The sequence below is a fragment of the Diorhabda sublineata genome, chromosome 4 (assembly GCF_026230105.1).
Source record: "Diorhabda sublineata isolate icDioSubl1.1 chromosome 4, icDioSubl1.1, whole genome shotgun sequence".
NCBI lineage: Eukaryota > Metazoa > Arthropoda > Insecta > Coleoptera > Chrysomelidae > Diorhabda > Diorhabda sublineata.
In genome coordinates this window covers 21,854,010-21,867,986 of record NC_079477.1, presented here as the reverse complement: position 1 = coordinate 21,867,986, position 13,977 = coordinate 21,854,010, and the positions used below count along the sequence as shown (strand labels likewise).

Here is a 13,977-nt window from a genome sequence, read left to right as displayed (position 1 = left end):
TTTTTTCTCAGAAAGTCACAATATTATAAAATCATTATTTACCCATTTAATTTTTCCTCATTAGTATAAGATGATCATTACAGAATGCAAAAATTCAAATTTTATAAACGCATCACCATGAGATGTGAAAAGACACATCCTGGATTTATCGAAGTCCAGAGTAGTGGTTGTGTTTTGAAGAAAAAAGCCTGTTTATTTTTGTGTTCCTAAAGTGTTTTTAGATTCTGATTATCCTTCTAGCGTTGATAATCATCTACAACAATGACTGAAAGCACTCTTTCCAAGACTTTTATCATAACCTAAAATGTGTATAAACTAATTGTCTTGAAGTAAACTGGACGTGGCAATTGACGTCATTCAAACCTCGTGAAAAACAACGGCGTTCTAAACAAGTCAAATTCAACTTATACTTTTTAATTTAATAATTATTTTAACTTTTTTGACAGAATATATATTTTATATAGAGTTATAGCTACGTAAAAACTTAATTAAACATATAAACGAATACGTGCATATACCACCACAAACTACCTAGTGTACTATAGGTGATCTATGGCATATTTCCTAGAAACGAACTGTCAAAATTACCTAATGCATATTTAAAAATGGCCGCTGTAGGGTGACCAAATGCTTTTGTCGTAAACTTCTGTATACAAATTTATTTGTTTTGTGCAGTTGTTTGTTAGTTTTTAATCCTTATTATTTCCAGTCTTATTTCGAGAGGTCTTCTTAAATAGTTATCACTCAAAGAAGTGCGAAATTTCTTTCCGGAAACGTGGATTTGTTTGATTTCTTTCGATTATATAGGATTGTGCTTAGTGTTGTAAATATAGTGTGAAAACCGGGTTTCAACACACGATTTTAAATTTTCTGGATGATCAGACGTAAAATGGTAACAACTACTTCCAATACCCTTTAAAATTAAAGCCCGGCATAACTTTATTTAGTTCGTTGGTTCGAATCAAATATATTAGGTATAAAATACTATTGACTTTAAAAATCCAGAATGCACTTACACGTTTCTAGTAAATTCTTATTTTTGTTGTGTAGTAAACTATATTACTATATAGTGACGATAAAAATCTTTTAGTTTCTACTGCCCTTATCTCTAACCTCCAATTGTTCCTGATTAATCTAATTCTTTGTATTTTGTATCCAATTTCAATTGGAAATCGACTTAATAATTATCCATATGAAAAAAAATCTAAATCCTCAATTATGAACAAAGATTCGTGCTACAGCTGTTTAAACGACGTCCCAAGTTTTTTCTAAAAGTCCTATTTAAATATTAGCTCTGTTCGCGGTTGATGCTCTGTCACAAATTCATGCGTTCGCGGTGTTAATAAAACAGTTCAGGATTTACAATTCTATGTAACGTGGAACACACATTTCTAATTCGGAATACTTTCAATGTATCCTCCAACATGGGTAAAGACTTTTAATCTGGCGCTTGTGCATTCATCCTTTTTTTGATATTTACCTACTGTCCATCCATATTAGGCAACTAGTATTACAATTATATAACTTGTGTTTTAAGGTTGGTTAATCTTGATCTTATTTATTATGTGAAAGATTAATGAAAAGTGCGTGACAATTGACATTCGAATTGTCTTTTGTCAATACTGATTAAATATTGATAATTATAATAATTAAACACATAAAAAACAAGCATTTCTTAATTTGACTGTCCTTCGAACACAAGTACATACGAGAAGCTCGATTCTTTACTCTACGAACGCTATTTTTTTTAAATTGCTTTATTGAAGGTTATTCTTCTTTTTTCAATAACTTGGCCATTGTCTATATACTTACTTAGCAACGGAAATTTCAGTATAAAAAGGAAATTGAAAAAAAAAACGATTTACAAAGATTTCATTTTATTCATTAATATATTTTTACAAATAAAAATTACACAATGATAAATTTAAACCAGTAACTTCATTTAGTTACACATTGAGATCACTTATGACGAAGTATCAAGTCAAATAATCAATTCCAATATTCGAAAATTATATAAAATAAATAAGAGGGTTTCCTATTGTTTTGGATTCCGGGAAATACGTTAGAAATAATGTTCGTCAAGACAATTTTGAAATAATGAAATACAACAAATAAAACGAATTATTGTAACGGTAATTACGATAAAGCCGTGTTTACAAGAGATTACGATTTCCATTGCAATAAGTCAGCCAGTGGTGGAAACCTAGTTTTAGATTACGATAACTAAATAATGAACTTAGTTGATGGTAATGAAAAAAAAGTTTAATTGGGTCAAGTTTTTAGTATTGAAAAAAATCTGTCAAATAAACATTCTTATATATGTAGATATACGGCTCTTACACTAATAAATATACACAATAAGCTATATATCACATCGCTACGTTTTTTTCCTCTTTTCAATATGCTATTTAATTTATTGGGGACACCATAGTATGTGGTACAATTAAAAAACGAAATAATTTTTTCCAGCGAGATTATTTTCAATAAAATCAAATATTGGTCCAGTTAGTTAAATATACTTTTTATATGAATTGACCACTAATTAGTGTTTCAAAATAATTTCTCACGTAAATATCACCAACAATTAGTTTATCAACATTTAAAAAAAATTTCAAACCCCCTGTATGTTATAACAACCATTACAATAAATGTGAAAGTAAATTGACAATTTTCAATGTTTACCTAATATTTCTGAATAAGATTTTTTTTAATTTTCTGCACCCCTTTTGAAGACAATAAATTACCCTTGTAACGCCTATGTATACGCTCGACGTTGGTATATGAAGTCATGAGTATCGATAAAGGTGTTTATAATTAATTTGAGATGGCGCTCCAATCGAAATTATATCTCATGATCTCATTTGACGTTCTATGCTAGCGTCGAACGTCAACAGGAAATTGCAGCGTAAAACTACTAACTTTTGACTAGTATCTCTCACTAACGACACCGCAAATAAAGTTAATTATTCTATGTTCAGATTGTGAACGTGACTGTGACAGATGATGATCTGTGATTAGACGCTAAACATCAATTTAATTAAACTTTTATATACAGTAAAAGTTCCTTATTCGCGCTTCCTTCATTCACGGAGTAAAAAAATGTAACCCAATTCCTTTATTCGCGGATCTAATAAGTACATACATAATAATAAAAGGATTCCAATAGATATCCAACCCAAAATCCTTTGTAAATACCGTCAAATGTACTAATAAAAAAGTAAAATAGATTTTATAAAAACTTTGTCTAAAATATGTTGTTAACTTTTAACTATGGACGCGCGGTCTCACAGACCGCTCTCCTTTCTGAAAATTGTATATACCCTACTTCCCCCCACACCCCGCTCTTGTGACATTTAGTAGTTTCGACTTTAGTGGCGAAACGACTGCGAAGAGAAGAGGTTGCGTCGCTGGTTGCAATTTGGGTGAGTAATTTTGTTTTAAATTTAGCCTGCGGTCTGTGAGACCGCGAGTTCACGTTTTCAATACAAAAATTTATTGACTGCGATTATTTTTTTTTATAGGTTCTAAGCAATCAAAATGTCAAAAAACATAAAACCGAGTACTTCTTCGGCTAAACGAACTTTAAGGTCAATGTGGCCGTCCCAACCAGATGTCAAAAAAAATATGCGTTGACGATCCTACATTTGAAGATGAAATTAATACTTTTTGAGTCAGATCAATACGAAGATGAAAATAACATTGCTGATTGTTTAGCATTTGCTGAAGACATCACAGAACGTAATTTTAGTGACCAAGAAGACCAAGAGATTGTAGAAATAGATAATACTCATGACAACGATTTAAGGGATGATAGTTCGGACAACGACAGCTCAGACAGTGACGTGACACCACTTTCAGAACTTCAAAATACTCTAACTTCACGTACACAACCTAATTATTTCTACGGCAAAAATCGTTTCAAATGGGCTGCTAATCCGCCATCAAACAGGGTAAGAACGCTTCAACATAATATTGTCACCTGCCGATCTACTTCACTTTTGACCGAGGACGATAACAAGGATCCTACCAGTATTTGGGATAAGCTTTTTGACGTGGAAATGCGAGAGACTATTTTGATATGGACTAACAAAAAAATTGACGACATCAAAGCAACGTTCAAACGACAAGATAGACCGGAATTGAAACATTTAGACATGGTAGAATTGAATGCGTTTCTCGGATTACTGTACTATTCTGCTGTTCTAAAATCCAACCACTAAAGCTCGAGCTATATTTTCGCAACAGATGGTACAGGCTGCGAAATATTCAGATGCAGCATGTCAGAGACTAGATTTTTAGTCATACTACATTGCCTGCGTTTTGACAATCCCGATGATCGTCCAGAGAGGCAAAAGACTGATAAGTTAGCAGCGATCTCTTCACTTTTCGAGCAGTTTGACACCTATTCTCAAAAATATATGTTATTGGCGAATCTGTCACAATTGACGAAATGTTGGTAAAATTTCGTGGAAGGAGCCATATGATCTTACATGCCAAAAAAAAAGCCAAGAAAATATGGACTCATTGTGCGCGCTTTATGTGACGCTAAGACATTCTATTTTTATAATGGTTATAATTATTCTGGTAAAGGATCCGATGGGATAGGACTGTATGCAGAAGAAAAGACATTTCTGATTCCCACCCAGTGTGTTCTGCGTTTGACGAAACCAATTCAAGGCTCTAACCGTAAAGTTACTGCAGATAATTGGTTTTCACCCATTGAGCTTGTTATTGACTAAAAGAAAGCTGACGTATGTTGGAACCGTGAAAAAAAATAAGAGGGAACTTCCAAAAGAATTCCAGCTTCAAAAGTGCCGAGGAATTGGTTCCACATTATTTGGATTTACCAAAGACAAGACTCTGTGTTCATATGTCCCAAAGTTGAATAAAGCAGTTGTCTTGGTTTCCTCAATGCATCACAGCAACGCCATAGATGACAGCACCAAAAAACCTGAAATGAATTTCTACTATAACTCCACTAAAGGAGGAGTAGTGGTCATTTTCTATAGGATACTGGACTTGAGTGGAATGAATGCTCACATTCTACATAATCAGCATCAGCGCAAAGCAATAGAAAGAGTGAATTTTCTTAAGAAATGAGCAAGATCCTTGGTCGTACCACATATGCAAAGACGTGTAATCACCTCAAATTTGCCAAAGGAATTGCATATGACATTGAAGCGCGTTTTAGGAGCAGACCTGCCCCCTATTTTCGAAATCGAGTGTTCAAAACGAAAAACCTGCCGAATCTGTCCACCTAAACTGAAGAGGAAGACTAGCTACACTTATGTGGGCTGTAAACAAGCATATGCCTTCAGTGTTCTAAGCCTTTGTGCAATGACTGTCAATAATTTTACTGATATTGGACCTTTGTCAGAATTTTTATGTTTCAAGTTTAGAAGTTGATTTTTTGTTTGGCAGTCTTATTTTTTCGTCTTTCATATTCGACATAAAAATTGTGATCGAGGACGAGATGGGTTCGAGCAGATAGAATCAAGTAACATTCAGGAATTGCTTAAGTCACAAGATGAAGATTTGACTGAAACCGACTTGGAGGAAATGTTGAATTCACAGCCTATTGAAGAAGAGGCTTCAACAAGCACTGGAAACGTAACATTTAATTTGAAAAATCTTAGCGAAGGTTTAAGAATGGGAAATGAGCTTTGCGATTTTTTTATGAACATTGATCCGTCGATGGAACGAAGCCTTATTTTTAAGAGGCAAATTGCTAATGCGACTGCTCCGTATCAGTCTGAATTGAAGGAGCTTTTAAAAACTGCCAAGCAAGAGAAAATTACAAAATTCTTCAAACCATTGCCCAAGCCTACAGATAATTAATCAAAATGTTCAAAAACTTAAATAAAATTGAAATTTTTATATATTTGTTTTTTATGCATTTATTTATTTTGTCACCTAGGAACGTATCCCCCATAATCCCATACAAATTACCATTCCGTATTCACGGTTCCTGTATTGCATATTTTTGGATATTATTAGATTCACCCCTCAGAATTTATACTTTTTTATATTGTAAATAAAAATTGATTCATAAATAGGGTACGGATTGGTTTAGTATTGTGATGTATACACATGTACGAAAATGCGGATATACTAATTGTTGTTTGACTTTCATGAAATATTACGGCGACTAGAAGCATTAGTCCCTGTAAAATAGCATTTTAAATATATATTTTCTTTTTTAGTTAAATATCTCAATACGATATGCTTAATTTTATATAATAGTCCAATGAAATGAAGATGAAAATTAAAATAACAAAAAGAAAATGCGCGTTCGGTGTAAAATTTTATGCGAAAAAAGTTTAAATGCAAAAGTTGTAGATCTTTTAATTATATACAACTTTGCTGTGTAACTTTTTCACGTAAGACTTTTAGTTTTGTCAGAAATTCACATCACCTCAAAAACTTGATTTTTTCAATTTTTCACATAAATTTTGAGGTTAAGCGAAAAAAGTGTAGATACAAAAGTTGTAGATCTTTTTATTGGCTACAACTTTGCTATTCGACATTTTTTCATAGAACTTGCAGTTTTTCCAGAAATCATGATAAACCGTTTTCTACCCATTAAAATCTCACCCCCATCCACTTCCTGACCTCTGATCTCACGTAAATTATCTTTCCTTTCATTTTTTTTATTCTCCTCCTTTCCCAATAGATTTCATCCTACTTTTTATCATTTTTAAAGGCTTTTGCCCTGGTTTAATATCTTTTCAAATTTTTGAGATATTTTCGAAAAAGTTATTTTAGTAGTACTTTTATTCAATATCCATCCAACAATGTATTCTGAAAATAGAAACCTACCTTGAATATAATAATTTAAATCTTCAATTTATTGTACTATATTAATTATATGTGGAAACGAAAAAAAAATTGTATACACAACTTTTTACAAAAATCACAAAAAACTGTGTAAATATCATAAATAAAGTGAAAAATGTTGCTCTTTTAAATATATTTTCATAAAAATATGTATGTACATTTTGTCAATAGAAAAAAATAAATTAACAAAAGTGAATTTTACGATTAACCCTGTATATATATAAGAGTGACGTGTAAATAAAGCGAAATAAATATACATATAGATAATATCACAACAGCAGCCACGGTTCAAACTAAATAGAATATAGAGCAACATCCTTTTCAAAAATAATTTCACCTTCATTCTAGCAAGTACGAAAATCTTTTATTAAAAAGTATAATGCCCGAGACAATGTACAAAAAAAATCTCATAAACTTTTCTGTACCGTTCCTAAAAAATTTTATTTTTTTTCTAATAAAACATAGTAGAAAAAGTACGGAATTTTATTTTGTAATTTAGATGAATCTGCTAATATATATTTTTTTTAATTTCTATATTGACATTTCTACTTTTAATAGTCAATACATGTACATATTTTTTACTTTTACAGCAAAGTAGTCCGAAGCACAAAAAAAATATTTTATTTATCTAAAAGTCATAAAACACAAATAGTCATAATCTAGTTTCGAGAAAATATTTTTTTGTTATTCGGACCGTTTATATACCGGGTGGGTAACTAAGAATGGCGAAAAACGCATCTCGATATCTTTTTTCTACCCCGAGATATCTTAAGAAATGTATAAATGGCGGAAATTTCTTTTAAAACTTCTATTAGTTTAGTTCCCACTTCCCCTACATCATATTTAAAAAGATCAACTTAAAGTTATTAAATGAAATATTTTATTAAATATTTTAATAATCTCTATAAACTATAGAATAAATTTTAAAAAATTTTACTTTTTTAACTTCATATTTTCGATTACGCCTTCTAGAGGCGTAGCTGTTAATAATCCGTTCGTTATTAGTTACCCACCCAGTATACGTTTGCAACGAGTATCTATATCGGAAAAGTCTTATTTTAACACACATCTAGCCTGCCCGGGTTGCCTCTTCAGTCTCACGAATCACTCATCCCAAAATACAAATTTATTTGCAATCGTCCGAAATTAAATACCCAAAAATAAACAAGACGTAAATATATAAAAAGTTTTCCGATAGCTTGTAACGTATTTTGAAGTTAACTATTATTAATATAATACAGTTGAATCTGTAATATTTACCGACTATGACAGAAATCTGAAATACCTAACTAGATATTTTTATGTCAACCTTATAGATGGCAACACCATAAAGTTAATTTTCAGGAATTAAAATTGTTTTGCATTGAATATATTTTTTATTCCCGTCGTAAATTTCCAAAATATTTTCATTGCATTTAATTTAAATTCGATACAGTGTCTGAAATAATTTTTAATTACGATGGTAGAAATCATTGATAATTTGTTGACAATCAACGAGTTACGGTATGATATAATGACCTCTAAGCGGTGTTGCGACTATTTTTACGTCAACTAAAGTAAAAATATACATTGTATATATGGAAGAATAAGTATTATTTTATGTTAATTCGATGGACTTTTGTAAATAAATTGGTAAGTAAAAAATTGTTAACCACCACAGAAACGATTGACTGGTAATATCTTAACCAGGCAACTAAATGAACAAAACGATTCTAATCAGTTTGATTCAATTTGTAATGCACAACGACATTTTTGTGAAATGAATAACGTCACGATTTTATTTTCCAATTCATAAATTGATTCAGCATGAGTAGTAACAAATTATATTTGATATGAGTAATAGTTTAATACAAAGAAAAACCTCGCATTGAATCAGAATTTCCTATAAATTACACAGTGATTGGGAATATATTTGAACAAAGTAAAATAAATACGTAGTAAAGAAGTACTAACTAATTTTGATATCCCCCTCGTATTATTCACACTGCAACTCGATTTTTTTATGCGAATTTAAATTTAATAAACAGTAATGAAAGATAAATACCCTACGAGAATTGTGTATACGAATGATTAGTATAAATCCAAACTTTTATGATTAAAATGACCATTTTCAATTTATTTCGGTTGTATATGAAGTCGTTAATAGAGGGAGCAGCGATCCGATTTTATTATAACTTGAAGGCAGATCCGTTCGAGAGAGAAAAAGCGAAGGAAAATTGTGGAAAATATGTAAGAGAGAGAGTGAGGGGGGGCATGAAAGAAAGGGTGGCGAAAAAAAGATAGGACAAGGGCAGGAAAGCAGAGAGAAAGAAATGAAAAGAGAGAGGGGAAGAAAGGGAAATAATGAATTACTTTGATGTGATGTCAGTTTTAGTAATTTTTTATTCGAGGTTGGTAATATTTTGTGGGTTGCCATAAAAAGGGTGCGCAAATTAGGAAGATGGCGTACGCGATGGCCGAAACGAGATTTTTCAAATTTTCCGTTATATTTCGACTTTTTTTTATATCATTAATCGCACTGATTAGTTTTGAAAAAAAAATTATATATATATACATACATAAATAAATAAATGAATGGTTTTTTTTCTCGAATACATATATCAGTCAAACACACTAAATATCATTCATACGAATCGTTCATTCGTTGGACACTCTCTGAAAGAAGCGATATTACCTCTATTAAGATCAGAGAACAACATCGGGCAGACTATGCGGCCACTAGGCACGCGAATCGTTATCGTGCACGATTTTTCTTTCTTTGTAATAAATTTCTTCGCTCTCTTTGTCGCACATCAATAGAATAACGGCTCCGAAGAGGAAAATGGCGGCGCCCCATCCAACGCCGTACGCCCAACCGAACTCCCATATCGTTCTATTACCTAAACATGGAATTTAAAATGAAATTTTTGTTCGTCCCTCGTATAAAGTATGATCGTCAAATAGAAGCATCTAATCAAAAATCAATCAAAATCTACGATAATGATTATTTTTCTTATTAAAAGTATATTTCTGATAATCTCCGAAATATATTTGAACTCGGCAACATCGCATATCATTGCGATTATTTTCCGTTAGCTGGTATAATGTAATAAAATGAAGATGAAAGGACATTTCTTGAAGTAATATGTACAGGATAGTGAATCAGAGGAATTTATTAAAACATTTCGACTTCCTACGACAAAAAATTATCGAGTGATATAGCACCGTTCGTTTTTCAAAATTTGGTCATAGAAAAACGCCACGACGGTGTAAAAAATTCGAGTAACGAAGTCCACGGACCAAAATCCAGAACAACAGACTGACGATAACCAACCAGAGTCGATGGAGTTCCAGGTAGAAGACGATGTATCAACTTAACCACACCACCAGCAGCAGGAAGAGCTTATATTATGGGGTGATCACGTTAAATGCCCTGGCATTTAAAAACAAAAATAACCAATACCTAACTCGTAACGTTCTTAATGTCGAAATAGCATAAAAATAAATTATTACTTCGCAATATACCTGACTTAGGGATAAACCAAAACCTTGCAACTAAAGGAAAATATAATAAAAATCAAAACAAATTTTCACGGTTCACTTGGAAATATATAAAAAGTTTCTAAAATTTTGAGTTTACTTACCCAAATTGAGTTCGGCCGCGAAACAAACAGGATATATGATGAGAGCTATAAGTATCGAAACCACTGGAAAAAAAAATTGAATTTTCGTGAAAAATTCGATATTTCGAAAACAATTTGAGATAAGAATTTTTTTCTCGCGTCAATTCATCGAGAAAAGATTAATCTGAAACTTGTTCGTATGTAGTTTTTCAATTATATTTTTGTAAGAAATATACAGGTTTAAAGTAGAAGAAAACATTTTTGCTAATAGAAAAATCAATAGCGACTTATAAAAAATCAAAATCGAACTCAATTTATATTAAAATGGTATTTTAAAAAATATAATACACAATTGTAACAAATAATTATAATGAAATCAAAAATTGTATTGTTTTTTGTAATTCTCGTATCCAAAATCCTTTCTGAAAATTATTTTTTTTATCCAATTCATCATTCGATTTTCACTAATTTCAATGTTACCATTACATAAAAACAAATATTAAAAATTCGTACTACAATTTGTAACAAAAATGTTTATTTTAACTTTCATCCTGTATATTTCTTACAAATATTTAAATGCATGTTTTCTTTATCTATTAACGAAAAAAAAAAATAGAAATCTTGAATACTTTTGGAAATATATTTTTTTTATAAGATCACGTTGAAAATTATACATTGAATAAAGAAAAGTATATAGACTAAAAAGAATTTCCACTATTATTATTGTAAAAATTTAATACGCACAAATCGTAGATTATTATTATTATTAATGTCTAATGAATTTTAAGTAAGAAAAAAAAAGCCAAATAAATTAAAATAAATCAACGACGTATAAAAATTGATTTACTTACACGCTAATCCCATAACTATGACAGCGAATCTATAATATTTGTATTTGGTATGATGATCTTTTGTACCGAGTCCTAGACCTGTTAGTACCGTAGCTACCAGATCTGTTAAAAGCGTTATCACGCAAAGAGCAGCTGCTGCTTTGATATAACCTAGAAAAAAATCTCACGTAAAGTCATAGTGAAATAGATTATGACGTGAAATAAAGAGGGACAAAACGACTATTTAGGAAAAATAGATCGTTGTTCAATATAATTAGAAAATTTAGAAAAACTGAATTTTTTCATTTCCATGTATGTGTTTTGGTGGAAAAGTATCCATCATACATCGTAGAACCGATACTTTTCCACCAAAGTTCAGCTAAAGAGATTGAAAAATGTTGAAAGTCTTCAAAATATTAATTTATTTTGCATAAAACGAATGGTTAAAAACGGCTATTTCGAAATAATAGATCGTTATTCATTATAATAATAAAATTTAGAAAAACTGGATTTTGTAACTTTTAATTAAAATAATTAATCGTTGTTCATTATAATCAGATAATTAAGAAAAACTGAATTTTTTAATTTTTAATTTCCGTGTTTGTGTTTTGGTGAAAAAGTATCGATCTGTCCTTATTTTCATACATCTTTGAGACCGATACTTTTCCACCAAAGTTCAGCTAAAGAGATTGAAAAATGTTGAAAGTCTTCAAAATATCAATTTATTTTGCATAAAACGAATGGTTAAAAACGACTATTTCGAAATAAAAGATCGTTGTTCATTATAATGAGGAAATTAAGAAAAACTAAATTTTTTAATTTTTAATTTCCGTGTTTGTGTTTTGGTGGAAAAGTATCGATCTGTCCTTATTTTCAAACATCTTTGAGACCGATACTTTTCCATCAAAATTCAGCTAAAAAGATCAAGATTTGTTAAAAGTTTTCAAAATATAATTTTTTTTTAATAAAACAAATGGTTAAAAACGACTATTTCGAAATAATAGATCGTTGTTCATTATAATAAGGAAATTAAGAAAAACTAAATTTATTAATTTTTAATATCCGTTTTTTGTTTTGGTGGAAAAGTATCGATCTGTCCATATTTTCATACATTTAACCGATTTAATTTAGAGACCGATACTTTTCCACCAAAATTCAGTTAAAAAGATTAAGATTTGTTGAAAATTTTCACAATATTATAGAACTAAATGGAAAAATAAAAAATAACCAAAATTACTAAAAACACCAATAAACAGTAGTGAATCTTTCAGAATATAACAAAAATACGACAAACAATTTACTGAATTGATTTAAAATCGTAAAATTCATATTAATATCAATTATTAATCAATATCATATTAATATCACATCACCATTCTTGTTTTTAATACATAATGACTGAAAGCCAAATTTTTTAATCTCCTTATATACGGCGAGATCGTAAAATTATAATTTCCTAACTACATAATATTTATTCCAAATAACAAAATCGTCAATTATTATATACGAAACAATTTTTTTTTAATTGAAAATAAAATTATACGTGTTATTATTACCCCTATAACAATTTTAAATGAAAGGGGGTAACGTGTTATACTATGTTAAGTTTTGACATTCTTTTTGCCGGAATTTTTATTCGTTTATTACCATTTATAACTTAATTTAGTTTAATCTTATATGCAGTATTGCCAGTTCTTCGTCTCCTATATTTGTATGACAGAGTATACCTTATTATATTTTTATAGGCACGAAAATTATTTTTTTTATTGTTCACACTATATTCAGATTTAAATTGAAATCAACATAATTAAATAATAATTAAAAAATACCAATACCAACAGATCGTTATTATTATTTTATATATATATATATATATATATATATATATATATATATATTATACAGGGCGTTAAATCTGTAATATGGTACGTAAAGATATAATTTTATTTAAAAAAAATATTAAATTCGGTTATTTTTACCTGCGTCTCTTGATTGATAACATCCCACGGGAGCCTGTATACTGAAAGGTAAAGGTTGCGGCGCGTCTTCTTCTATGCAATGCATAAAAAGTCCCTGTCTCCATCCAGCCGCCATCAACCAATCAGTTGACGCGAGTCCCATTATCATCAAAATAATAACGATAAGTCCGCATATGAAAGCTATCACCTGTAAAAACAAAAACGATATAAAAATAAAACTTTCGAGATTTCTTAATAAGTTCGAATGATCGTACAATTTAGAATCGATTAATACCTTTCTATATTTGTGTTTTTGTGCCGCTAATCTAATCACGGTTTTTTCACCCATTGTATCACGTAATTTACTAATGACTGATCGAATATACTGGAAACCGAATCACGTTCTCACCACATCGCGATTAAACGATACCCAAACATAAACTAACCGAATGGGTTGTTAAAAAAATGTGAAATGTAGAAAGTCGTGCTCGTATTCCAAACAATACGCATCGCGGAGGAACAAACAATAAGCGACGTGTAATAAGACTCCAGTTTACAGTGTTGCCGCGGTTTGTAATAAATTTTAAGATACCACGAAAATTATACATAAACCTATAGAGTTTTATATCCTAACATCTAAATTATCTCAGAAACGGTTTGTATGATTTTTATAAATTTTTGTGTACAAGTATCTTATGATACGATATCATGATGGTATTTACATCGTTGTCATATCTTTTATTTTACCGG

At 30.3% G+C, this 13,977-nt stretch overlaps 1 protein-coding gene across 4 annotated transcripts in view; it reads right to left on the bottom strand.

Annotated features, from left to right (window-relative positions):
- Positions 1–1,860: 1,860 nt before the first annotated feature.
- LOC130443625 (transmembrane protein 47) overlaps positions 1,861–13,977 on the bottom strand; it is a 50,628-nt gene continuing 38,511 nt past the window's right edge. For 2 of the 4 annotated variants that reach the window (XM_056778410.1, XM_056778414.1), the window contains 4 exons: positions 13,249–13,435; positions 11,291–11,440; positions 10,461–10,523; positions 1,861–9,716 (listed from right to left, as the gene is read on the bottom strand). In XM_056778410.1, the coding sequence (XP_056634388.1) occupies positions 9,556–9,716; positions 10,461–10,523; positions 11,291–11,440; positions 13,249–13,435 (561 nt within the window). In that variant the 3' untranslated portion in view covers positions 1,861–9,555. Of the gene's footprint in view, positions 9,717–10,460; positions 10,524–11,290; positions 11,441–13,248; positions 13,436–13,522; positions 13,653–13,977 lie in introns of those variants that run through there. The other 2 variants (XM_056778411.1, XM_056778413.1) reach the window with 2 other exon arrangements.